Source organism: Carlito syrichta, unplaced genomic scaffold (genome assembly GCF_000164805.1).
Source record: "Carlito syrichta isolate Samal-C Ts95f unplaced genomic scaffold, Tarsius_syrichta-2.0.1 Scaffold88020, whole genome shotgun sequence".
Taxonomy (NCBI): domain Eukaryota; kingdom Metazoa; phylum Chordata; class Mammalia; order Primates; family Tarsiidae; genus Carlito; species Carlito syrichta.
Window position 1 is genome coordinate 58,405 of NW_007032116.1, and position 27,519 is coordinate 85,923.

The window sequence follows — 27,519 nt, forward strand, 5'->3', positions numbered from 1 at the left end:
GGGGGCCCCTTCGCTCAGCGCCCTGTTCCTGTGCAGGCTCGCGGCCAGCATGGCCCCCACGCTGCAGCAGGCATACCGGAGGCGCTGGTGGATGGCCTGCACCGCCGTGCTGGAGAACCTCTTCTTCTCCGCCGTGCTCCTGGGATGGGGCTCCCTGCTGATCATGCTAAAGAAGGAGGGCTTCTACTCCAGCCTGTGCCTAGGTAATCCTGAGAACCCGCGGGTGGGCTGCGGCAGGGACACCAGAGCAGAGAGGTAGAAGTCGGAAAAGGGACCAGTGGCGGGGTGGACAGAGCCCGCTCAAAACGCAGCATTGGGCCGGGAGTTGGTCAGCCTCACACTTCATCGAGGCAATGAGTGGCATTCTGCCCACACTACCCCATGGATCCAATCCAGCGGCCACTGAATGCCAGGTATCCCACCTGGCATCCCCATCCTGGGCCTCTGAGAGCCTCCGGACTGGAGCTCTGTGAAGAAACAGCCTGCACCTAGCTGGATGAGGAAGTTCTTAGGGCTGTTGCAAAGCTTAACAAGACCCAGGAGAACCCACTGCACGAAGTGGAGTGTGGCCACATTCTTCCCTTTGCAGATCTGGAACCCTCCAGGTTTTCAAATCACCTGTTTGCACAAATCGCCTGTTTCCTCCTGGACAGGCATTGTGGAGGGTCCCTGTTTTTCCATTTCAGTCACCATGGCCTTGGAAAAGCGGCCCAGGGCACTCCTCACACTCCTAGGGAGCAGTAACCAGGCACTGGCTGTCTGCAGCTGCCTTGGGAAATCTCCCTTGGGTGTCTGGGACTTGTATCTGAGGGGTATCTTCCTTTTCTGGGAAGGACAGTGATGTACTAACAGGTTCCGCCTAAGGAGCTGAAGTGGATGCAGAGTTTGGCCCTCTTCATTGGAAGAAAGGCCAGCTTGAACTGGAACCTGGAATCCCAGCTTCCACACTCTTTGACCAGCTGGTGACATGAGTGAATTCCTTCAACACTGAGCTCTGGTGGCCTGCTCTGCAGAATGGGACGAATACTAATACCTATCCCATGGGAGTGCTGTGAGGGTCCACAGTGCTGGAGAAATATCAGTGTCCTTCTGGGTTCTCTACCCAACCGAAGGCTTTGGGGTGGAGGTGAGGAGGGCTTGAGGTCTGCTCTGAGTGGTGCTGCTCCACCCTGGGGGCTGCCCCACCCAGTCAGGGTTATCTGTTAAGAAGCAGCAAGTGGCACGAGGAATGGCAGCCTGCCCTTGCCTCCTGGCCCCGATTGTAAGGCGATAAGGGCTGGAGGAGGTGGCATTGGCAGCTGGCCTGGGATGGCAGGGTGGGTCGTGAGGAGAAGGCCTGGGGAGAAATGATAGGTGGTCCAAGGTGGCTTCGAGAAGCAAGTGAAGGGGCACTAGGTCATGTGATGCCTGAGTCCCCTCTGAGTTGACCCTGGAGACGAGATAACCTGCCTGCTTTTTGCCACTGAGTAGCCTCGATACCTGCCACTGCCCATTGGGTAGTTTCTTCCTGCCTTCTCCGCCTGGTGGGGGTGGTGTTTTTGTTTTGTTTTGTTTTGTTGGAGTTGAGGGTCTTTTTTTGCCCAGGCTGGAGTGTAGCAGATGATTCTGGCTCACTGCAGCCTCAAACTCCTGGGCTCGGGCAGTCCTTCTGCCTTAGCCTCTGAGCTGGGACTACGGGCGCGAACCACCACGCCTGGATACTTTAAAAAAAAATTTTTGGTGGCGACAACGTCTCAATATTTTTCCCAAGCTAGTCTTGAATTCCTGGGCTCCTAAGGTGCTGTGATGACAGGCATGAGCCACTCACCTGGCGGTGATGTTTTTTTTTATATCAACTTTACTGAAAATTAATTTACATCATATAGTTTGATGAGGATTGACAAACTTCTACACCTCAGTAATCATCACAGAATCAATATTTAGAATATTTCTATCACCCCAGAAACTTCTGCTTTCCTTCTGAGGATCCATCTCTCCACCTGTGCTTTAAAAATAATAATAATGTAGAGCAGCTTTATGCAGATACAATTCACATACCTTAAAGTATACAGTTTAATGGTTTTTAGTATGTTCAGAGTTGTGCAACCATCACCACACCACTTCTCTCAGAGCTTATCTGCCCCCCAAAGTAATGACCAGTACCCACTCCCCTCACCCCTCTCTCTAGCCCCAGGCACTAGGCAACCGCTGTCTACTTTCTGTATAGGTTTGCCTATAACAAAAAAAGTTAGATGTATCTATTCTGAACATTTCATATAAATGGAGTCTAATATAATATATGATCTTTTGTGATTGACTTCTTTCACTTAGCATAATGTTTTCAAGGTTCATCCTTGGAGCATTCATCGGGAGTTTCTCTCTCTCTCTCTCTCTGTCTCTCTCTCTGTCTCTCTGTCAAAGTCTTGCTCTGGAGTGCAGTAGCATGATCATCATGGCTCACCACAGCTTGACCTTATGGGCTCAGGCGATCTTTCTATCTCAGCCTCCCAAGTAGCTAGGACTACAGGCGTGCACACCACACCCAGCTAATTTTTTAAAGTTTTTTTGTGGAAAGAGGTCTTGCTGTGTTGCCTAGGCTGATCTCAAACTCCTAGGCTCAAGCAATCCTCTTGCCTCAGCCTCCCAAACTGCGTGATTATGGGTGTGAGCCACCGTGCCCAGAACTTCTTTTTACTGCGCATTTTATTTATCCATTTGTCAACTGATGAGCATTTGGGTTATTTCCACTTTTTGGTTGTTATGAATAGTGGTGCTGTGAACAAACATAGACAAGTTTTATATGGACATAAATTTTCATCTTTCTTAGGTATATGTCTGGGAGCAGAATAAGGGTAGCTATGTTTAATATTTTGAGGAGCTGCCCAGATTATTTTCCAAAGTGACTATGCTGGGTTTTTTTTGTTTTTGGGGGTTTTTTTTTTGAGTTGGAGTCTCACTCTGTAGCCCAGTCTGGAGTGCAGTGGCCGCTCCTGGCCACCGCAGCCTCGACCTGCTGGACTTTGGCAATCCTTCTACCTCAGCCTTCCGAGTAGCCGGAATTACAGGCATGCGCTACCACGCCCGGCTGATTTTTTGATTTATTGTAGAGATGAGGTCTCGCTGCCCAGGCGGGTCTTGAACCCACGGGCTCAGGCAATCCACTCACCTCAGCCTCCCAAAGGCGCCGGATTACAGGCTGAGCCACCGAGCCCGGCTATGCCTGGCTACTTTTTAAAAAAAATTTTATTGTTGAGACGAGGTCTTGCCAAGTTGCCTGGGTTGGTCTCGAACTCTTGGGCTCAGGCAATCCTCTGGCCTCTGCCTCCCAAAGTGCTGGGATTACAGGCGTGGGCCACTGCACCCAGCCTGTTTTAACATTCCCATCAGCATTGATGAGGGTTCCATTTTCCATGTTCTCAACATTTGTTTTTGCCAGTCTTTTTTATTAGAGCCATGCTAGGGGATGTAAGGTGGTTTCTTTTAGTGATTTTGATTTGCATTTCCTTGGTGGCTAATGCTGTCTAGTTGTTTTCCATGTGCTTAGTGGCCATTGGTATCTCTTTGGAGAAATGTCTGTTTGGATTCCTTTGCCCAATTTTAAATCAGGTTGACTTTTTCTTCTTCTTCTTCTTCCCTTTTTTTTTTTTTTTTTGAGTTGGAGTCTTACTCTGTTGCCCAGGCTGGAGTGCAGTGGCACACTCACGGCTACCGCATCCCCAACCTGCTGAGCTCAGGCGATCCTTCCACCTCAGCCTTCCAAGCAGCTGGGACTACAGGCGAATGCCACCACGCCTGGCTAATTTTTTGATTTATTGTAGAGACGAGGTCTCGCCAAGTTGCCCAGGCTAGTCTCAAACCCGTGGGCTCAGGCAATCCTCTCACCTCGACCTTCCAAAGTGCTGGGATTACAGTCTTAAGCCACTGTACCCGGCCAGGTTGTCTTCTTATTTTTGAGTTGCAAGAGTTCTTTGTATTCTAGATACAAGTCCCTTTTCAAACATATGATTTGCACGATTTTTCTTCCACCGTGGGTTGTCTTTTCACTTTCTCCATGGTGTCCTTTGGTGCACAATTTTGAGTATTGATAAAGTCTAATTTATTGCTTTTTTCTTTTGCCACTTTGTCTTGGTATCAAGTTTAAGGAACCATTGCTTAATCTCAGGTCATCAAATTGTACACCTGTGTTTTCTTAGAGTTGCATAGTTTTAGCTCTTATATTTTAGATCCTTGACTCATTTTGAGTTAGTTTTGGTATATGATGTGAGGGGGCTCCACCTGGGGTTTTCAGTTGCCCAGAAGTGGGTGTGCTTCTAAGCCAGGCTGCTAGGGATCACTAGAGGTAACCAACGTGACCTTTCCTTCTCTCAGAGCTTATCTGCCCACTCTTGGAAAGCAGAGTGCGACATGCCTCTTCCCTCACGTCTCTTCCCTTCAAGGGACTCCAGCCTAAATCCTTGAGACTGTCAGGCGGACTGGGGGTGTATTCCTGGTCTGCTTCAGTTATGCTGCCTAATCAAAAATGCCCACGTTCTGCTTCTTGAAGCCCCATTAATTGTGGGTCTCAGTTTCCCTCTGTAGTGTCTCAGGAACACAGTCTCAGACCAGTGATCAGTGTCCCCGTAGCATGCAGAAAGAGGCAACCCGCATGACTTCCAGTACTGTGATGGGCCAGTTATTTAACTTGATATCTCAGTTATCCAATAAGTAAAATGAAACCAATAATCCCTACCTCATGGACTCTTGTGAAAATGGCATGAGAGCTAGCAGGCAAAATTTCAGTCTACAGATGGTGTTGTTCCTATGTTCAGACCAGCTTGGCCATCATTTGCTGTGTGGCCTTAGATGAGTCACTTATCCTCTCTGGGTCTCCATTTCTTTCCAAGTCTGTAGAACAGAGCGGACAATTGTCAGTCTTCCTGCCATAGAGCAGTGGTGTCAGGCTCAAATTATGTCATTTAACAAATATTTCAAGAGCTCAACAAATGTGGAACTTATTACCGAGGTCTTCGTTAGTGCCAGCTTTGGGTTCCCTTACCACACCCTCTGTCTTCTCAGTGTTTTCTGCTCCCTTTCTGAGGTGGGTGACTGATCTACCTTTAGGTATATCATAGCTGAGGTGCTGTTACTCAGAATTTAGGCAGGAGCTGTTCAATGTATCACACCGTCGTGTATCCAGCATAAGTGACCAAGTAATAAAACAGTCACCAAAGTTCTTTAAACATTTGCTATTTGTTGGTTAGATCATTAGTCTGCACCACAAAACTGTGATATAGGTATCATTAACCCCTTTTATAGAAGAGAAACCTGAAGCTCAGAGATGCTGAGTAACTTGCCCAAGGTCACACAGCTATTAAATTAAAAGCGGAGTAAAGATTCAGCTTCAGCCAGGTCAGCCTGTAATCCTGCGTCTTTGGGAGGCTGAGGTGAGTGGATTGCCTGAGCCCGTGGGTTCGAGACCTGCCTGGGCAGCGAGACCTCATCTCTACAATAAATCAAAAAATCAGCCAGGCGTGGTAGTGCATGCCTGTAATTCCGGCTACTCGGAAGGCTGAGGTGGAAGGATCGCCAGAGCCCAGCAGGTCGAGGCTGCGGTGGCCAGGAGCGGCTGCTGCACTCCAGTCTGGGTGACAGAGTGAGACTCCAACTCAAAAAAAAAGATTCAGCTTCAGATAGAACACCAGAACCTTTCTCCTGGGCCTTGTGGGACTAATGTAGACGTCCCCGACCTCCAGTGGCTCAGAGGATGTCCAGCCATAGGTAAGACACCAGCTGGACTGCTATCCTAAGGTGCTTTTCGTAAATGTCACCATATCAACAGCAGGAAAGTGAAGCGTCAGGAGGTTAGGAAGGGAACATTGATCAGGTAGACAGAGAAAATGGAATCATTGTGTGTTTGCTGAGTGTGCATGTGTGGCAGTCCTTGGAGCCAGCCTCCCACGTGGCCACTGTCCCCATTTTCCAGCTAGGATAATGGAGCCTCAGAGAGTTTCAGCAGCACAGCTAGTGGGGTAAGGATTTGAACCTCTGTCAGACTCCCATTTTCCCAGACCTAGTCATTGGCAGTCTACTTGCAGAATTTTACCATTTCTGTAGTTGCGATAGGGCCTGCCATTTTCTAATAATTCATTTTTAATCAATCTACTTTTTAAAAAGAAAAGAAAATTGATCCGGCATGGTGGCTCATACCTGAAATCTTAGCACTGTGGGAGGTCAAAGTGGGAGTTTGAGACCAGCCCAGGCAACAAAGTGAGACCCCGTGTCTATAAAAAATAGAAAAAGTAGCCCGGCATGATGGCACACACCTGTAGTTCTAGCTACTCAGGAGGCTGAGGCAGCAGGATGACTTGAGCCCAGGAGTTCGAGGCTGCGGTGAAGCATGATCATGCCACCGCACTTCAGCTTGGGTGACAGAGTGAAATCTGTCTCAAAAAAAAGCTGGACGCATTGGCTCATGGCTGCAGCACTTTGGGAGACCAAGGCAGGAGGATCACTTCAGCCCAGGAGCTGGACACTAGCCTGAGCAACATAGCAAGAACTTCTTTTTTTGTTGTTTTTGGAGTTGAAGTCTCACTCTGTCATCCAGACTGGAGTTCAGTGGCACGCTCCCGGCCACCGCAGCCTCGACCTGCTGGTCTCCGGAGATCCTTCCGCCTCAGCCTTCCAGATAACTGGAACTACAGGCGTGCACTACCACGCCCTGCTAATTTTTGACTTATTGTAGAGATGAGGTCTCGCCAAGTTGCCCAGGCAGGTCTCAAACCCGTGGGCTCAGGCAATCCACTCACCTCAGCCTCCCAAAGCACTGGGATTTATAGGCTGAGCTACCGAGCCCGGCTAAGAACTTCTTTTATATAAAATAAAATAAAAAAGAAAGAAAATTAACCTCATTCTACAGTGCAATGTTCTTGGAATCTTGGGTTTGATATTATACACACACAAACACACACACGTATTATATATGTTTCTAATACATACATGTAAGCTGGGTGCGGTGGCTCACACCTGTAATCCCAGCACTTTGGGAGGTTGGAGGTGAGAGGATTGCCTGAGCCCATGGGTTTGAGACCAGGCTGGGCAACTTGGCGTGACCTCATCTCTACAATAAATCAAAAAACTACCCAGGCGTGGTGGCGCGTGCCTGTAGTTCCAGCTGCTTGGAAGGCTGAGGTGGAAGGATCGCCTGAGTCCCACAGGTCAAGGCTGCGGTAGCCATGAGCATGGCATTGCACTCCAGCCTGAGACAGAGTGAGACTCCAACTCAGAAAAAAGCTGGTAAACTGTGAGTTGGTTTTGCTTCTTGGAACCTCATCACTTATAAAATGGGAGCCACTGTATTCACTTTTGTAAGAATTCAGTGGGACTCAGTAGGAGAAAGCCTGACACAAAGTAACTGTTGACTTATTGCAAGCTAAAGGGATTTGAGGGAAATTGTCACTTGACTGTGAAAGACTTAGGAGCAGGAAGTGTCTGATCCAGGGACTGCAAATTCAAATGTCACCTGGGGCCAGGCAGGTTGATAATAAAGTAAAGCTGAGTGGTGTAGGATAAAAAATGTCTGGGAGTTAGAAGAAAGGACTTGTGTGACCTTGAGAAGGCAAACCCTGGTAGAAAGGGGTGGCCTCTGCTCAGCTAGTAATGACCAGATCTGACTTTTTTTTTTTTTTTTGAGTTGGAGTCTCACTCTGTCGCCCAGACTGGAGTGCAGTGGCCGCTCCCGGCCACCGCAGCCTCGACCTGCTGGGCTCCGGCGATCCTTCTGCCTCAGCCTTCCGAGTAGCCGGAATTACAGGCATGCGCTACCACACCCGGCTGATTTTTTGATTTTTTGTAGAGATGAGGTCTCACTGCCCAGGCGGGTCTCGAACCCGCGGGCTCAGGCAATCCACTCAGCTCAGCCTCCCAAAGGTGCGGGATTACAGGCTGAACCACCGAGCCCGGCTTCTTCTGACTTTTTAAAGAGAAGCCAAAAGTATGAATTTTGATGTGATATCCCCGACATTAAACTGGCACACAATTAAAGTTTACAACATTAGGTAAGGGTCAATACTGCTAGCCAAGCAAAAACATGAGTGGGGGCCAATACCAGCCAGTGATGTGCCCTCTCTGGCCTAAATCTTTTTTTTCCTTCTTCCTTTATCTGTTGTCCCAAAGCTGTGCTGGCATCCAGTAAGTATCCAATACATGTGTGTAGAATGAATAAACCAGTGCAAAGCTGGCGGAGAAATGAACAGTGAGCATAAAGATCACTGAACTCCTGGGCTAGCCTGAACCCCACAGGCTGTGTGGTCTAACCCCTAACCGCTTCCTCCAGGTGCCTAGGAGCTTTCCCCAGCCTCCTTGGCAGCTGGGAGGGATGGGCACTCCCCATTTCCTGGGGCGGTTCCTTCCCTGATTGTCTTTATCTGATTATTCTTTGTGTTCTTCCTTATGTTAACACATAGATGCTTTACCCTCCTGCTGCCTGTGTGCCTTCAGATCCCTGAAGTCAGGAGTTACTGTCATCCTTGGGGGCATATGTCTCCATGCTCCCAGCATCTAGGCACTGTCTCATCCTGGTTCTGTTCTCTTCACGGCACCTGTGACTCTAAATCCATTTTCTTCTGTATTATCTAAGTAAGTCCCATGAGAACTAAGAGCTTCCAGTCTCATTCACTATGGGTTCCCCAGCTCCTATAATATAAAGGGGGACCCCCCCAAAACCCAGAATTTTGGGGGGGGAGTGGGTCTCCTTGTAATACAAGCTTCCCCTACTAGGTAAGTGTTCTAGGAGCCCATGAGCATCCGTGCACCAGCTAGCATTTTTGTGAGAGGCTGCATTCGGCTTCAGTGAGTTTTTTTTGGAGATTCTGTCAACTTGTTTGTCCATTTATGATGGGTGGTTTACGAGCGCACCTGCCCACACCATGCTGAGTGCTCAGCAGTTTTTGACCCCAAACGGCGTGACTCCCATATCCCACCCTCCCTATTCACTGGATCTCTCCCCAAGCAACTTTTTTTTTTGTTTCCTGGATGAAAAAAGTCCTCAAAGGAAAATGTTTTGTAAGTGTGGAAGAAGTGAAACAAAAAAAGGCAGAAGCCCTAAAAGGCATCTAAATGGAACCAGTTAAAAAACAGGAGTAGTGGGAAAAGCATCTTTATAGGTGTATTGCATCAAATGAAGAATACTTTGAAGGTGACTGAAGTTTAAACATGTGAGAATAAATACACAGTTTTTGATAAATAATTCCAGGGTTTTTGGGTCCTACCTCGTATGTGCTCACCACACTGTGACCCGCCACCAAGGGCTGTGAGCAACCCCTCTATCAGTGACCTCAAGAGCACCTGGACTAGGCACCCTGTAAAGCTCTTGTCTTCTGGTGATTCTTCCTAGGAGAAGCCTGTGGGTTGGGCCTTCTCTGTTCCTGTTTACAGACAAGGGGTCTGAGTCTTCCAGAAAGGAAGTTACTTGTCCAAGGTTGCACAGCTGGTAAGGCTGGTCATGGGAATCCAGATACTGGGCTCTCTGCTTCCCAGGTGCACCTGTGTTTGCCCTTGGCAATGCTGCTTAGTGACAAATTGGAGGCCCTGGGACAGCTGCCTCTGACTCACTGAGCACTGAGGAAAGTGGAGTCTCCCTTTGTCCCTACCACTCGCCTCTCTCCCTAACTTGTCCCAACTCAAGTCGGCAGTTTACTCTAAGGAGGAGCTCTCCAGGCAGACTCCCGAGCTCTCCAGGCAGACTCCCAAGGGTGCTGGAGGGCAGTGTCATGGTCCCGATTCTGTGACTCAACTTCATCACCTGGAGAATGGGGACACTTTATTAATGGACTCTTGGGGGCTGTTATGAGTTAATACAGTGACTGATTAGAATGGTGCCTGGAACAGTTAAGTGCTCAATAACTGCTAGCTATTCCTAGTTTATAAAAATGTCCTCATTTAGGCTGGGTGCGGTGGCTCAAGCCTGTAATCCCATGCTTTGGGAGGCTGAGCGGATTGCCTGAGCCCGCGTGTTTGAGACCTGCCTGGGCAACTTGGCGAGACCTCATGTCTACAATAAATTTTTAAAAAATTAGCTGAGCGTGGTAGCGTGCGCCTGTAGTTCCAGCTACTTGGAAGGCTGAGGCAGAAGGATTGCCAGAGTCCAGCAGGTCGAGGCTGTGGTGACCGGGAGTGTGCCACTGCACTCCAGTCTGGGTGACAGAGTGAGACTCCAACTCAAAAAAGAAAAAAAAGCCATAATTTATAGAGAAAACATCCTCTCTGTTTGTTTTTTCTTTTTCTTTTTTGAGTCGAGGTCTTACTCTGTCACCCAGCCTGGAGTGCAGTGGCACAATCATGGGCTCACCACAGTCTCAACCTCCTGGACTCAGGCGATTCTCCCACCTCAGCCTTCCCAGTAGCTGGGACTAAAGTTGTGTGCCATCATGCCCAGCTAATTTGGGGATTTTTTTTTTTTTTTTTTTTTTTAGAGACAAGATCTCACTATGTTTATTAGGCTGGTCTTAAGCTAGCCTCAAGCAATACTCTTGCCTTGGCCTCCCAAAGTGCTGGGATTATAGGCCTGGGCCCTCTCAATTTTTTTTTTTTTTGAGTTGGAGTCTCACTCTGTCACCCAGGCTGGGGCGCAGCTGCATGCTCACTGCCACCCCAGCTTCGACCTGCTGGGCTCCAGCAATCCTTCGGCCTCAGCCTTCCAAGTAGCCGGAACTACAGGTGTGCACTACCACACCCGGCTAATTTTTGACTTATTGTAGAGATGAGGTCTCGCCAAGTTGCCCAGGTTAGTTTCGAACCCGTGGGCTCAGGCAATCCACGTGCCTTGTTACAGGCTGAGCCACTGAGCCTGGCCAGTCCTCTCAGTTTTAAGTGAATTGTTGTTACAGCCGTTAGAGCACCACTCACTGTCTTCGCCCCTAGATTGACAAGTGCTTCCTGTTGGGGGGGGTGAGTCCACAACTCCTTAAGCTTGGACATGAAGTGAATATTGTAACATGCAAATACTTGTACGTCCATTGTCTCATCTGAGCTAACAGTGACCTCGGGTAGGGCGTTTGCGTGACTCTCCCATGGTCAGATCTATGAGCGGTCCTGGTAGAGCAGGTGTAACTCTAGGTCACCCCCAAAGTCGCCTGGCACAAGATTCGAATGCAGACCCCCGCCCTGACCCTGGACCGCTCCTGCCGTCCTGTGCTGAGCCCTCTCTTCCCCCTCCCCAGCTGAGAATGCCACCAACACCACCCAGGCTGAGCGGCGGTGGCTGAGCTGTGACCGGCAGGACGAGATGCTCAATCTGGGCTTCACCATCGGTTCCTTCGTGCTCAGTGCCACCACCCTGCCGCTGGGGATCCTCATGGACCGCTTTGGTCCCCGACCCATGCGGCTGGTTGGCAGGTGAGGGGGCTGGGCTAGGGGGAGCCGGAGGGCGGCGACCCTGCTGCAGGGGGAGGCTCGACTCTGAGTGCTCCCAGGTCCACCCTTACCCCCCTCCCTGTGTCCCCACAGCGCCTGCTTCGCTGCATCCTGCACCCTCATGGCTCTGGCCTCTCGGGACACTGAAGGTGAGCTGTCTGGCCTTTCGGACCCCACAAGACCAGAGTGAGTGGGATGAAAGCGAATACTTACCCCAGCTCCTGCCCTTGCCCTCCCAGAGCTCCCCAGTGCCCTCATCTGCCCCCTCTCCCTTCCCAGTTCTGTCTCCGTTGATATTCCTGGCGCTGTCCCTGAATGGCTTTGGTGGCATCTGCCTAACATTCACTTCACTCACTGTGAGTATGACAGGCCTGGCCTGGCTGCAGGGCTCCCCTGAGGGGGGAGGGGCTCAGTGGACTCAGGTCAAGCGCATGTGTGAGAAACCCTGCAGCTGGCAGCCATGAGTGGGTGTGAGGCTGTGCGTGTGTGGTGGATGAGACTGCGTGTCAGGGTGTATGTTAATGCGTGTGTGCACATGTGCGTGCATGTGGGCGTGTGTACAGAGTCCCTGAATATCTCCTGGACTCTGGTCTAGGCACTGGGGCTACAGCACAAACAGGACTGAATGTCTTCCTTTCCCAGAGCTCACATTTGGGGGATGAGGTGGATAGACAGCCCAATAAGCAAGTAACCTAATACATTACGTGAGTTCATAAGTCCCGGGAAGAAAATAAAGCTGGGTAATATGATAGTGAGGAGGCGGGAGCAGTGTGGGACAGAGAGAGTGGACGATGACACTGTCCACGTGAAAGGGTATGAGTGTGTTTGTGTGAGTGTGTTAGGTTGAGCTGTATGAAGTTGTTGACACGTGGCCGTGCGTGACCTACACAAATGGCTTTTGCACATGGCTCGACCTATTACATATGTGTGCGCGTTTCTCTAAGTGTATATATTTGTGTGTGTGAGTGATTATAAGGGTTAAAAGCTTAGGAGTGTGTCGGGGGCGGGAGGGAAGAAGGTTCCCAGCTGGGCTGGCTCTGGACTGTTTATCTCGGATGAGGGGATGAGAGCCGACTGACGGCCAAACTGGGTGTTTTTGGCTGAATTTCACCTCACCCCAGCAGCCGCCCTTAATTCCAACCGGGAACATTTCACAACTCTCAAAGGAAGGAAGCGGATCCCTTTCTCCCCGCCCCTCTCCGCAGCCCTTTTTCCACGCTGTGCAGCTTGGCTCAGGACTCTAAATCCCTTCTCCCCGGGGCGGGCGCGGGGCTTGACCTCGGACCCTGCCCTGGCCCCGGAGTGGGGCTTGCCCGCGGCTCCTCCCACAATCTTCCGGCTGCCTGTAATCTCCAGCCAATGGCAGGGGTCGGCTCCGCTCCCGCCCCCTCCCCGCCCTCTGGCAGGCCTCGCCCCCGGGCTGCGCGCTAGGTGGGACAGGGACACCCAGTGCCGCGTCCTGCAGCTGGCAGCTGTTGGCACCGGCCATTGCCGCCACTGCCCTCGCGTCCAGCCCTTCAGCCTGGGGCCGGCGGGCCGGCCTCGCCCTGCCCACGGTGCTGGGCAGAGACAGCACCTGCGGGCCCTTGCGGGGAGGGGCCCCGCCGCCCTCCAGGGCCTGGCACCCTTCCCTGGCGTCCTTGGCTGCATGCCTCACAGACACAGAGTGTCAGGGAAGCCTCTGCCCCAGTGGGGGCCAACCTGGCTCCACTCTCTTTCCTCAGCCACTCGGTAGGGGATTCAGTTCTATTTGAACACCTTTCCTAGAGCCATTTGAGGTCTTCCTTCACAGCGTCGGTTTCCGCCTCCACGGAGGGGGTTTATGCTTTGAATGGGGTTTATGCTTTGTATGGCATTAAGGACCTTCCCAGCTATGGGCTCTGGTGACCTGCGATGGGTGGTGGGGCCAGAGGGGTGTGCGCATGCGCAAAGGACGTCGTGACTTTGCCGTCCCTTTCCCTGAGGGCCTGGCTCAGACCAGTGAGCAGAACGCACAATCAATTCTCCGCTGGTGAGGGTTCTGGGCCGCTCTGCACGTCACAGCCGTGCCCTCTGGAGCCCTGGGCAGCTCCTGCTCCCTCCCTTACCCCACCCTCACCTCCCTGGCCCTTCCCAGGACTTGTCCTGATTCAACAGAAGCTGTGGACTGGGACACTTGGAGCCACCGAGAGGGTTCAGAGCCACCATCCTGGTACAGGATCAGCCATGGTCACATCCTTGGGCTAGGGCTGGCATGGACACAACAGAGGAGAAAGTCATTAATGTGCTCGGAACTTGAGCACACCTTTTTCCCTCTCTGGGCTTTATTTCTTATCTAAAATGTGTTGCACTAGATCAGTGTTTCTTCTTGTCTCTCTTTTTTTTGTTTTTTAGAGACAAGGTTTTGCTGTGTTACCCACACTGGTCTCGAACTCCTGGGATCAAGCAGTCCTCTTATCTCAGCCTCCCAAAATGCAGACCAGTGTTTCTTAAACACCTGTTCCATGGATAGTTTAGAGGCCACATGATACAGGGGCTCCATAAAAACAAACAAACAACATGGGAAACCCTGGGGTGAAGCGCAATTAACAGAATTTCTCCTGGAGGGCCCTGCTGAGAGCCTTTCAGAAGTTCAAGTGCGTTATGAGTGTGTAGGAGGGGGGTTGGAGTGTCATTCCACACACCGATTTTGCCTTGGGTTTTTCTGTTGCGTCTCCCGCACGGTTGTGCTGGAACCGGGGACCCCGGGCGTGGGTCAGGGTGCCCTCTGCTCATGCTGCCACTCTCCCCCTTCAGCTGCCCAACATGTTTGGGAACCTGCGCTCCACATTCATGGCCCTCATGATCGGCTCCTATGCTTCTTCTGCCATCACGTTCCCGGGGATCAAGGTACGGAGCCACGTGAGTGGGGCGGGGTCCGTGAGGTCAGCTGGGTTTTCTTTTTGCCTCGATATGAGAGCTGGGGGCCGGGGTGAGTGTGGCCAGTGCTGACCCGAGGGTCTGGCTGTTGCCGTTCCTTCCTTCACCGTTGTCCCAGGGCAGGCTTCCTCCTCTCTCCTGGGTCAACACGAGCTTCTCAGCGGCTCCCTCTGCCCCTGTTCTTTCTAATCTATCCAGTCGCATGACTTCCAGAATGATCTTAGATGGAGAACTAGCTCACACATCTGCTGAAAACTCTTCCGTGGTTTTGCTTTACCTACGGAATACCTTCACATGCATTCAAGGTCCCTGACTCGCTGGCCTCGCCCAACCTTGGGGTCACCTCTTTTTCCACACCTTCTGGAGAGCCTGGGTGACTTGGTCCAAGGTCACAAGGCGAGTTCATGCCAGGCGAGATACTGGACAGGGCAGCCTGGTAGACCTGGGAGGCAGGAGGCCTGAGTTTTGGCTCTGGGCAAGCTGGGGGCTTCAGTTTCCTTCTCTTTCAAGTTATATCAAGCATCTTTTTTTCTTTATTTTTCTCAGTCAGGGTCTCACTCTGTCACCCAGGCTGGAGCCCAGTGGGTCTCACTGCAGCCTTGACCTCCTGGGCTCAGGCATTCCTTCCACCTCAGACTCCCAAGTAACCTGGACTACAGACATGTGCCATCATGCCTGGCTAATTTTTTGATTTTTTGTTATGTTGCCCAGGATGGCCTTGAACTCCTGGGCTCAAGCATCCTCTTGCCTTGGGCTCCCAAAGTGCTAGCACTACAGGCATGAGCCACCATGCCTGGCAAAAGTACCCTTTGATTAGGCCACGATACACTCCTCAGCCTCTACCGTGGGCAGTTTGTTCATTTAGAGGGCACTTTTGCTCAGCTTCTTGGAGGAGACTGAGAGTGGGCATGGCTGGGTGCTACCAGCTGTTCTGATAGACCATGGAGGGTGGGCAGTTCTCTCTGCTCTTCAACTAAAGGAGTAGAGTTTGAGGAACCAGATCGAATGCCCACATATTTGGGGTTGTAGCTGTTTGAAGCTCTGTCCTGCCCACAGAGTGGAAAGAGCCTCAGGGTCCAAGACTGCAAAGAAGCGGAGGCTTTCCCAGGTAATGTTCTGGGCTGGAGCCTGAGGGGAGGGCAGACATCAGTCATCCCAGGCAAAGGGCAAGGAAAGGACCTGAGGAAGGACATCTCTCTGCATCAGACTTCGTCCACCAGAGGGGCTGACAGACACGCTACACAGAATCCCGTTAACTCACAACCTGCCTGTTCCTGGGGCTAGGAGGCCTGGGACAGAGCCTTCCCCTTCCCCACTTCCCCCCAGTGCAGGCACCTGGGAGCACCTGTGAAAGGTGAGATAGGCCTAAGCTGACTGGGTTTGCCTCTCCCCCAAGGAATGTGCCAGGAAGGGGCAGGATCAACATGGTTAGGCCTGGTCCACCAAGAGGATTGATCTTCCTTTGTACATATTGTGGATTGGACATTTTTGTGTGAAAATACACATAAATGTTTATGGATTCCTGGGCAAAATGTATGTGCCTTTTAAAGATGCTGATGAAATCTCATTTTGAGCAAGTGGCCCTAAACTTCAGCATTTTGTGGGGACTCTCTGACACCTCACGGGGACTCTGGTGAAAGAGGAATGGCAGGTCTCCCGGGCCTGACTCTTATCTTCTGTCCTTGGTTTCCTCGTCTGCAAACTGGGTACAAGGAGTGAGATGGAACAGACCTGCCTTAAGGTCTCTGAGGCCTGGGCTCTGTCTGGTGGGGCCTGGGGCCCGGCAGCCTCCCCCACGGGCCTGCCCTTCTTCCCACAGCTGATCTACGATGCTGGCGTGGCCTTTGTGGTCATCATGTTCACCTGGTCTGGCTTGGCCTGCCTCATTTTCCTGAACTGTGCCCTCAACTGGCCCATCGAAGCCTTTCCCGCCCCTGAGGAAGTCAATTACACGTGAGTGGCCGGAGTGGGCAGGGTCTCCCCCTGCTGCAGAGGGGGCGGCCAGGGCTGTGGTGACATGATGGACACAACCTACTTTGGAGTCAGAGAAGGCTCTGCTTTCTCATCTGTACAATGGCCCTGTTCCTACTTACCCGTGGGTGTTTTTAAGTAATGGAGGCAGGACATATCAGGTGGTCAAAACGTGGTAACTATATTTTGGGTTTGGAGGAGATTAGAGTAGGAAGCACCCCAGCAATAGCACCAGATGCCACGTCTACTCAAATGGGGGTGTACAAAATAATCAAGCACCCCACCTTTTGTGGGGCAACCTGAATGCCAACTTTTCCCAGGCCCATATCAGTTCAGCAGGGGTCGGGGGCGATGCTTCACAACCAAGAACCCAGGCTGATGATCACGGACATTGATTGAGTGCCTACTAGATGCCAAGAACTGTACTTAGCCCTGTACTATTCTTAAACAGCTATATGATGCAGCTTCTGTTATTAACTCGATTAATAACAAAAGTACAGGGAAAGTGACTTTCTGAAGGTCATGCCATTGAAAGGGGGAGGGTGAATTGAAGCTTGGACTCAGGCTGTCTGATTCCACAGACTGAGAAGAACATGGGAACAGCCCAAGGGAAAAACAGCTGATCTGCTTCTCATTCTGTTTTCTGAGGAACAGACAGAAGCCCTGAGTTAGGGAGCTCATCGGGCACAGGAATGCTGGGTAAAGAGGTGTTCAGCAGGCTGGGCGCTGTGGCTCACGCCTATAATCCCAACACTTTGGGAGGCCAAGGTGAGAGGATTGCCTGAGTCCACGGGTTCGAGACCAGTCTGGGTAACTTGGTGAGACCTCATCTCTACAATAAATCAAAAAATTAGCCGGGTGTGATGGTGCATGCCTGTAGTTTCAACTAACTGGAAGGCTGAGGTGGAAGGATTGTCTGAGCCCAGCAGGTCGAGGCTGCAGTGGCCGTGAGTGTGCCACGACACTCCAACCTGGGCGACAGAGTGAGATTCCAACTCAAACATAACAAAACAAAAACGTGCTTGGCAGCACCTTGGTAGACTGTTGAGGGTGGGCTCTGTGTGGCTGGTTCCCACATGCCCTGGCCTGGCCGCTGGCAGGAAGAAGATCAAGCTCAGTGGACTGGCCCTGGACCACAAGGTGACAGGCGACCGCTTCTACACCCACGTGACCATTGTGGGCCAGCGGCTGAGTCAGAAGGCCCCCAGCCTGGAGGAGGGGGCCGACGCCTTCATCTCATCCCAGGATGTTCGAGGCACCTCGGAAAACCTCCCTGAGAGTGAGTGTCTGGTCTAGGTGCCTGGGAGTCAGGAAGATGGGTTCTCATGCTTAGTGAGCACTCAAGTCTGAGTATTTATTCTCACTCCTCTTCAGTCTTTATAGCACCCCATGAGGTAGGTGGGACGTACTATCCATTTACAGATGGGGAAATCAAAGCTCAGACAGCTCTGGGAAGTTCAGATACAGGGGTCCCTCTGCTGGAATCCTGGGAAGGGAGGGAGGAAGGGAAGGGTTCCAGAACCGGGCCAGGGTTTACTCAGGGCCCCCTGCAACCTCTGAACCTCTTGCCTCAGATGCAGCCAGGCCAGCGAGCCCCCTGGCAGGGAGCTTCCAGTGCCTGGCTGGCCGGTGTCCCCTGCTGGACACAGGGGGAGCTGCACCCACCTTCTGCCGGGGCCACTTCCCAGGGTACCTGAGACCCTGGGCACTGTCAGCTTCATGATTAATAGTTAATAAAAGAAGTTCATTGGAGTCAGAAGATGGGGGTTTGAGCTGTGCTCTCCAGTTATGGGCTGTGTGACGTGGATAGATCACCTAAACTTGTTTTTGACTTCCTCATCTCTCTCTCTGGTTTCTTTCTTTTTTTTTTTGAGTCAGTAACTCACTCTGTCGCCCAGGCTGGAGTGCAGTGGCACAATCATGGCTCACTGCAGCCTTGACCTCCTGGGCTCAGGCGATCCTTCACCTCAGCCTCTCAAGTAGTTGGGACTACAGGTTAGCTGGGGCTACAGGCGCAAGCTACCATGCCTGGCTAATTTGGGGATTTTTTTTGTTTTTTTGTAAAGAGGAGGTCTCACTATTTTGCCTAAGCTGGTCTTGAACTCCTGGGCTCAAGCAATCCTCCCATCTTGGCCTCCCAAAGTGCTATGATTACAGGTGTGAGACACCACGCCTGGCCTTGACTTCCTCATCTCTTAAACTAGTACTAATAGTACTTAATGTTGAAGTTAATTGTGATGATTGAATGCCACCATGGACATAGAAGCTCTTTGTAAAGTGCAAAGTCATGTGCAGTTATGAGGGTGGTTACCCCAATGCCGACCCGCAGGGCAGAGTGGTTGAGGGCTGTGAGCTTGGGCTGGTCATGTAACTTTCTGAGCTGCAGTTTCCTCACCTGTAAAATGCAGTAGGGACAGGGTTATTGTAAAACTTGATTAAATGGGATCATACATGTTAATTGTGCAGCTAGTGTGCTAGTGTGTCAGAGTTAATTTTTTTTTTTTTTTGAGTTAGAGTCTCACGCTCTGTCATCCAGGCTGGAGTGCAGTGGCACACTCACAGCCACCTCAGCCTCGACCTGTGGGCTCAGGTACTCCTTCTGCCTCAGCCTTCCAAGTAGCAGGAACTCAGGTGCACATTATCACCCCTGGCTTATTTTTTTGTTTATTGTAGAGACGAAGTCTCACCAAGTTGCCTAGGCTGGTCTCGAACCCCTGGGCTCAGGCAATCCTCTCCCCTCGGCCACCCAAAGTGCTGAGATTATAGGCTTGAGCCACTGTTATTTTTACCACAGAAAGCGTAGGGTATACATCCCAGAGTTCACCTAAAAATGTTCTGTGGAGAGTCATAGAGCCAGCAAGGACGTGGAGGCAAGTGAGTCTGATACTTTCCATCTGAAGAAACCAGGTCTTCTGCAAAGTCAGACAGTGAAGGCTGGGCACGGTGGCTCATGCCTATAATCCCAGCACTTTGGGAGGCCGAGGTGAGAGGATTGCCTGAGCCCGCGGCTTCGAAACCAGCCTGGGCAATTCGGTGAGACCTCACCTCTACAATAAATCAAAAAATGAGCCGGGCATGGTGGCGTGTGCCTGTAGTTCCAGCGACTTGGAAGGCTGAGGCAGAAGGATCGCCTGAGCCCAGCAGGTCAAGGTTGCGGCGTCCGTGAGCGTGCCACTGCACTCCAGCCTGGACGACAGAGTGAGATGGATTAAAAAAAAAAGTCACATAGTGTCGGACCCTCCCCCTCTGAACGGCATGAGCTGGGACAGTCAGAGGGCAAAGGAAAGTCTGGGGCTCAGGGGTGCCCCCCTCTGTCTCCCCAGGGTCTGTCCCCTTCCGCAAGAGCCTCTGCTCCCCCATTTTCCTGTGGAGCCTTCTCACCATGGGCATGACCCAGCTGCGGGTCATCTTCTACATGGCCGCCATGAACAAGATGCTAGAGTACCTCGTGATCGGTGGCCAGGAGCATGGTGAGGCACCGCTGAGGCTTCTGGGGCATGGGAAACTCGGGGGAGGGTCACCTGGCTGAGCGCCCCTCATCGTGCCTTCTCTCCCTCTCAGAGACGGATGAACAGAGACAGAAGGTGGCAGAGACAGGTAGGGAGATGAAAGCAAGGTGGTGGCCCACACCCAACCCTGCTGCTGCCCACTCTGCAGGGAGGCAGGACTCCTCTGGGCCTGGGCCCACCCTGGTCACCCTGGGCATTTTGGGGTGTCTGAGGAAGGCTATTTTGGCGCCCTCTGGCTGCCGCCGGGTGGGGGGCAGTGCCCACTAGGCAGCTGGCTCCCTGTTTGCCAACTCCTGACCCCACCTCTCTTCCCATCCTGCCCAGTTGGGTTCTACTCGTCCATCTTTGGGGCCATGCAGCTGCTGTGCCTTCTCACCTGCCCCCTTATTGGCTACATCATGGACTGGCGGATCAAGGACTGTGTGGACGCCCCGGCCGAGGGTACCACCCCCAGAAAAGCCAGGTGATCCATGGCAGCAAGTGGTCAGACGGTGCTTCTCGTTTGCTCTGCTTTTACAACCAGCATCTCATTTCTTTCTTCTGAGAGCCCCGGGAGAGCAAGGGTTCTTCCTCCATTTGACAGATGAAGAAACTGAGGCTAAGAAGGGATATGGCTTGCTTGACATTAACTAACACTGAGTGCTGACTGTACACCAGGCAACTTGCCTTTCTTATTTAGTTGTACAGCAGCTTTCTGAGGGAGGTACGTTAATATCCTCATTTTGTGGATGAGGAAGCTGAGATGTGGAGTTGCAGTTAAGTAACCTCTCCAAGAACACACAGCTTTTAGTAGCAGGTGCCAGAACCCATTACAAAGGGTACACTCTGCAGCTTTCCTAAGCTCTAGGAAGAGGTTGACTCAGTGTATTAGACATCTGTCGCTGTGTAACAAATTACTCCAAAGCTTGACATCTACCCCAAACATTGATCATCTCATACAGATATTTTTCGTTTTCTGTTTTTGAGAAGGAGTTTCACTCTGATGCCCAGGCTGGAGTGCAGTGGCATGCTCATGGCCACCGCAGCCTTGACCTGCTGGGCTCAGGTGATCCTTCTGCCTCAGCCTTCCAAGTAGCTGGAACCACAGGTGCACGCCACCACGGCCCAGGTAATTTTTTGATTTATCGTAGTGCTGAGGTCTCACCCAGTTGTCCAGGCTGGTCTTGAATCCCTGGACTCAAGCAATCTTCTTGCCTCCACCTCCCAGAGTGCTGGAATTAGAGGTGTGTGCCACCGTGCCCAGCTCATACAGATTCTGAGTCAGGAATCCAGGAGTGACTTTGGTGGGTGATTCTGACTCAAGGTTTCTCATAAAACTGAAGTCAGCTGTCAGCCAGGGCTGCAGTGGTCAGAAGAATTGAGTGGGACTGGGTAATCTGTTTCATTGCAGTTCTCTCATATGGACCTGTCCTAGGACACAACAGTTGGCCTCCCCCTAAGCAGCAGAGCTGAGAGAGAGACCAGGACAGATGCAACAGTGTGACAATAACATAATCATAATATAACCTCAGAAGTAGCGTACCATCACTTCAGCCATATTCTATTGGTCACACAGTAGCCCTGGCGCATTGTGGGAGGGGACTACACAAAGAGGGGAATGCCAGGAGGCAGGGATCACCGGGGGTTGTCTTACTTGCTGGAGACCACTGTTGGGTCTTGAACCCAGGTGTTCTAACTGCTTTTGCTCTTTCTGCATTAATCCAAATAATCCCCATTTGTCCTGAGAGGATGGGAGTAGACTAGGACAGAAGGAACAATCAATGACTCCCTTCCTGGCACCCAACCTTCCTCCTCCACCCTCTGCTTCTGCAGCCGATGGCCAGCATTCTCTAGTGGGGCCCTTCTGTCTAGGGCTGATGGGCTGCTTCACCTCCCTCCTGGGCTGGCCATGAGATCATGCCAGAGAGAGGAGCTTGCTGGGCAGTTGGGCCAAGCCACCGTTTCCACGATGGCATCAGCTTTTGTCCAGGCGAGTGAGCAGAGATACCTTCCTGGAGGCTTCTGAGGAGAGATGATGGGAGAGCTCCCACTCCACCTTCCTTCCCATTCTGCATTCTCAAACTTCACTGTGTACGAGAAATACGCAGGGGGGGTGGTTATTGGTTCAAATGCAGATCCCCAGACTTCGCCCTGAGGCTCTGAGGTCTGAGGTTAGACCTATGGATCCACATGTTAAGAAAACCCCCCAGTGATGCTGTGTCATTGGGTGGAGGAGCCATTTTGAGAAGCACGGACCAGGCGACACGGTTTTCTGCCTTTTCTGCCACCCTGACAGCGAAGGCACATCTGAAACGGGAGGGGTCAGGCTGAGGACCAGGGAGGTGCTGGGGAGGTCGAGGCAGAGGCTAGTGACTCACTATTCTCTTCAGGGATGAGGCTGCCACCAAGTCCATCCGGCCACGCTACTGCAAGATCCAGAAGCTCACCAATGCCATCAACGCCTTCACCCTGACCAACTTCCTGCTTGTGGGTTTTGGCATCACCTGTCTCATCAACAGCTTGCATGTCCAGGTACCCACGTCCAGCCTTCCCCTGTCCCTGCCTCCTGGGCCTCCTCCCGATGGTTCTCCCTGCCCCTGCCTTCCGGGAAGCACAGCTCTGGTCCTCTGGCCTGGGTCTGACTACTGTCTGGGTTCTCCAGGAAGAATTGCCATAGGCTGGGGTGGGAATGTGTGCCCGGGCTCAGTGAGGCCCCGTTTTCCTCTTCGCCCTCCCCCCTCTTCCTCCTGCCTTGACACCCCCTCTTAACCTCCTCACTCGCTCTTTTTGGTTTCAGTTTGTGACCTTTGTCCTGCACACCGTGGTCCGAGGTTTCTTCCACTCTGCCTGTGGAGGCCTCTACGCTGCAGTGTGAGTCTGCTGGGCTAAACTGCCTTTCTGAGCTTTCCCCCCAAAACCAGAGGATCTCAGAGCGGAGCTGGAAGGACCCCAGGCACCCTCTAATGCACTGCTCCAACCCTTGTCTCCCTTGAGTGCTGACATCTGAGTCAGTGGGGATCTTCGAGGCTGTCTGGCCCACGCCCCTCTCTGAGTCCCTCTGGTGACGGGTAGCTCACGTCCTCACAGGCAGCAGACCTCACGGCAGGATGACTCCACTGTCAGAAAGCCTTCCCTTAGCGGAAATCGAAGTACGTGCATGGCTTGATGGCCCTTTGGTCCTGTGTCTGCTGTCTGGAACGGCCCCCAGAGTGGCCGTCCCCCTCCCGCTGCCCACCCTGAAGAAGTTTCCCAGCGGCAGTCTTGGTTGACGTATAACTTCACTTCTTCAAGCTAAACGGCCTGGTTCCCTTTCTTTCCCAGTTTCCGCTGCCAGGCACTGCGAGTGACTCTCCCCTGCATGGGTGATGCAGTGACATGGGACAAAATTGTAACCATTGTCAAATGTTTCCTCCCCCGCAGGCACAGGGCAGGGTGCATGTCTACCACTCCCTGATTTCTTTATTTTCATTTTTCTGAGCGTGGGGGTCTCACTTTGTTACCCAGGCTGGAGGGCAGTGGCATGATCACAGCTCACCACAGTCTCCACCTCCTGGGCTTCGACGATCCTTCTGCCTCAGTCTCCCATGTAGCTGGGACTATAGGTGCATGCCACCACACTCAGCTAATTAAAAAAAACTTTTTTTTTTTTTTGAGTAGGAGTCTCACTCTGTTGCCCAGACTGGAATGCAGTAGCACACTCATGGCCACCACAGCCTCGACCTGCTGGGCTCAAGCGATCCTTCCGCTTCAGCCTTCCAAGTAGCTGGAACCACAGGCATGTGCCATCATGTCCTGCTGATTCTTTTATTTTTATCTATTTATTTATTCATATTTTTTTGAGTTGTAGTCTCACTCTGTCGCCCAGACTGGAGTGCAGTGGCACACTCCCGGCCACCGTAGCCTCAACCTGCTGGGCTCTGGCAATCTTTCCACCTCAGCTTTCCAAGTAGCCGGAACTACAGGCGCGCGCTACCACACCCAGCTAATTTTTTATTTATTGTAGAGATGCGGTCTCACCAAGTTGCCCAGGTGGGTCTCGAACCCGTGGGCTCAGGCAATCCACTCACCTCAGCCTCCCAAGGCGCGGGATTACAGGCTGAGCCACCGAGCCTGGCTTGATTCTTTTATTTATTGTAGCACCATATTGCTCAGGCCAGTCTTGAGCCCCTGAGCTCAGGCAGTTCTCTCACCTCGGCCTCCCAAAGTGCTGGGATTACAAGCATTATTTTTGTAGAGACGAGATCTCGCTATGTTGCTCAGGCTGGTCTTGAGCTCCTGGGTTCAAGCAATCCTCCCGCCTCAGCCTCCCAAAATGCTGGGATTTACAGGTGTGAGTCACCACATCCAGCTACTACACCCTGATGTCATCCCACTATAGCTGTCTCTGTGAGGGCAGCTCCACTTCCTTCATCCGCTCAAGCCAAAACCTCAGGGTCTTAGATTCTTCTCTTCTTCCCAATCCACTTTCATCAACTTTGCTGCCAGCTTACCCTCTTCCCCATACCCCAGTCTGACCCCATCTCATCGTCTCCATCGCTGCCACCCGGTCCAAGCCACCATCCTCTCTAGCCTGGATTTTTGTGGCAGCCTCCCCAGGCCTGCCCTGGCCCTCTCTCAGGCTATCTTTAACACAGGGACTGGAATCACCTGTTTGAACATAAGTCTCTTCACGTCCCTCCATAGCTTCCCATCTCATCTCACTCAGAGTAAAAGCCAAAGGCTTTACCATGGCCTAAAAGGCCCTGCAAGGCCGGGTGCAGCGTCTCACGCCTGTAATCCCTTGGGAGGCCAAGGCGGGAGGACTGCTTGAGTCCAGGAGTTTGAGACCAACCTAGGCAACATAGCGAGACCTCATCTCTACAAAAGAAAAACGAAAAAAATTATCTGGGCATGGTGGTACACACCTATAATCCCCGCTACTCAGGTAGCTAAGGCGGAAGGATCACCTGAGCCCAGGAGGTCCAGGCTGTGGTGAGCTGTGATGGTGCCACTGCACGCTAGCCTGGGCAACAGAATGAGACTCCGACTCACACACACAAAAGGGAGGGCCCTACAGGATCGGACCCAGGACCTTCATGCCCTCTTGCTTCACTCTCATCTCTCTGCCTCAGTCACAGCAGCCACCGTGTGCCTCAGAAACCCAACGCAGGGGCCTTTGCGCTTAATGACTCCCGTTTCTAGAACATTCTTCTCTAGATATCCACAGGGCTCCCCTTTCCCTTGCTGTCCTCTTCTCAGTGAGACCTTCCCTGTCCATCCTGTCTGCAACCCCCTTGCCACCCACACCCCACCCCCTCCTCTGCCTGACTTTTCTCCATCCCGACTTAACACATTGTTTATCTCTCTCACCTGTTGTCTGGCCACCACCTGCTCCATCAGAATAGCACCTCCTCCAGGGCAGGGATCTTCCTGTTTGGCTCATTGCTTTAGCCTCGGTACCTTGAGCAGTCCCGAAACCTAGAGCTCAACAGGTATTTGTTGAAAGAATAAAGTGAACAGCCTCGTGAGGTTAGTGTTAACCTGTTATTCCTGGAGGAACTGAGGCTCAGAGAGGTTGAGCTACTTGCTATAATCACACAGATGGAAGATTTCTAGCCCAGCTCAGTGGACTTGAAGGCACGGCATACACCGTCGAGGCCAGGGACCAAAGAGCTCCCACAAAAAACACCTGAACTCTTTTTTATTTTTGAGTCGGAGTCTCACTGTCGCCCAGGCTGGAGTGCAGTGGCACGCTCATGGCCACTGCAGACTCGACCTGCTGGGCTCAGGCAATCCTTCCGCCTCAGTCTTCCAGGTAGCTGGAACTACAAGTGTGAGCCACCACACCTGGCTAATTTTTTGATTTATTGTAGAGATGAGGTCTCACCAAGTTGCCCAGGCTTGTCTCAAACCCTGGACTTAGGGAATCCTTTTGCCTCTGCCTCCCAAAGTGCTGGGATGACAGGTGTGAGCCACTGCGCCCCAGCATGCCTGAACTCTTAAGCACCATCCTCCCTGGCCAATGGGGAGGAAGCCATGTCTGGGAGAGCAGATGGGGTTGGGGGGGAGTGCTAGGCTGGGCTGCAGAGGGGCACACGCCCCTGATACTCCCCCCTCTTGTGGACAGGTTCCCATCTAATCACTTCGGAACGCTGACGGGCCTGCAGTCCCTCATTAGTGCTGTGTTCGCCCTGCTGCAGCAGCCGCTCTTCATGGCTATGGTGGGACCCCTGAAAGGAGAGCCCTTCTGGGTGAGAGTGGGCGTGGTGTGGGGAGAGCAGGAGCCCCTTTCCTAGGGGCAGGTGCTTGTATGTGATAGAATTCCTTGCTCATTTGGGGGTTCCCAAACTGGCGGCCCTTTTGGAACTACAGAGTGTTGAAATATGGTTCACCCCCACTCTCCCCACCCTGCTACTGAATCGGTGTCTTTCAGCTTGACTCTAGGAGTCTGTTTTTGGTTGGTTTTTTTTTTGGCTAATTTTTAAATTTTTTGTAGAGACAGGCCCTCGCTATGTTGCCACGGCTGGTCTCAAACTCCTGGGCTCAAGTGACTTTTCTGCCTCGGCCTCTCAAAGTGCTTGCTGAGGTGACAGGTGTGAACCACCAACTGGCCAGGAGTCTTTTTTGAATAGGCACTGAGTGCTTTGTAAAGTGGCCCAGTCGTGACCCTTGGGCCTGTGTTCAGGAACCACTGGTTCAATCCAGTCCCACCCAGTTTGTGGGAATCCTCTCTCCAGCACTCCTGCAAGGGGGTTCCTCTCCTGTTAGTTCAGATACCCCTAGTGGTGGGGCTCCCATCCTGCATGAGGCTGCACGCCTGTTAGAAAGGTGTTTCCCTACATCAAGCTGTCTCCCCGAAGCTGGTCTTGCATCTGCCCTGTGGAGCTGGCCACAAGTAAACCTTCCCCTGACGAGAACTGTGATGAAATAACCACTCTTATTCACTGAGCATCTTCCCTCATATTCACTACTAGCTAAGCATGATACCTATCTTGCTTTGCTTAAATCTCTGCCACAACAGCCCTGAGGAGGAGGCACTTAGCGTTTCAATCCCTTGTTCCAAAGTAACACAGTGAGGTACGCAGAGTGGGATGTGAACCGAGTCGGGGCCCATGTGAGGACCACTGTCCTGGGCCTTCTAGGCCTTCGCCAGGGTGTCCCTCCCAGCTCCTGGCACTGCCTGACAGCCTCCTCGCACCACTCTGAATGGGATGCCACAGGGTGACAGCTCTGAAGTCAGAGTTGCCAGCCTAGAGGGTCCCGTTTCAGGAGCAACCTAACCAGATGAGACTCCCATGGCACCGTGGCCTTCCTCATACCTACCCGGAGAGTGCCACGCCCTATGGGCACCCGCCAGCCTCTGCCGAGACCTGAGCGGTCTCGTCTCAGCCACTTGGCAGGGTTGCTGAACAACAAGTGACATACTAGTAGGACAGTGACTGACACAGAAGTGCCAGCTGCATGGGTCATCCTGGCCCAGGCCCTGGGGCAAAAATGGCTGTCTTCTCCTCTCTGTGGGAGGGTAGGGAGAAGGTCCTTGAGATGATTCAGGCAGACGGGAGTCTGATCGTCTCTCCTTGTCTTAAAGGTAAATCTGGGCCTCCTGCTCTTCTCGCTCCTGGGTTTCCTGCTGCCTTGCTATCTCTTCTACTACCGTTCCTGGCTCCAGAAGGAGTACGCTGCCAACGGGACAGGCCCCCTCAAGGTTCTCAGCAGCCCGGAGGTGACTGCATAGACTTCGAAGGCCAAGGACCCCGACGGTCACACCAAGGCCCGAGCAACCAGAGGGAATGACCCAATGGCTTTTCTACCTGTA

At 52.1% G+C, this 27,519-nt stretch overlaps 1 protein-coding gene across 1 annotated transcript; it reads left to right on the top strand.

The window, feature by feature from the left end:
- Positions 1-27,519, top strand: SLC43A1 (solute carrier family 43 member 1). Its single transcript, XM_008057799.2, has 14 exons — positions 1-203; positions 11,175-11,349; positions 11,461-11,516; positions 11,647-11,723; positions 14,143-14,235; positions 16,085-16,218; positions 17,337-17,515; positions 19,560-19,706; positions 19,798-19,833; positions 20,070-20,208; positions 22,115-22,256; positions 22,522-22,595; positions 25,831-25,954; positions 27,292-27,519. Exons 1-14 carry the CDS (start codon positions 50-52, stop codon positions 27,436-27,438), a joined length of 1,677 nt encoding a protein of 558 aa, XP_008055990.1. The 5' UTR covers positions 1-49; the 3' UTR covers positions 27,439-27,519.

Bases quoted from the DNA above. Each gene is read 5' to 3' on its own strand.
- SLC43A1 (XM_008057799.2), top strand. From the start codon at position 50: ATGGCCCCCACGCTGCAGCAGGCATACCGGAGGCGCTGGTGGATGGCC. The intron at 11,724-14,142 runs GTGAGTATGACA...CTCCCCCTTCAG, and splicing joins TAACATTCACTTCACTCACT to CTGCCCAACATGTTTGGGAA. The intron at 17,516-19,559 runs GTGAGTGTCTGG...CTGTCTCCCCAG, and splicing joins CTCGGAAAACCTCCCTGAGA to GGTCTGTCCCCTTCCGCAAG.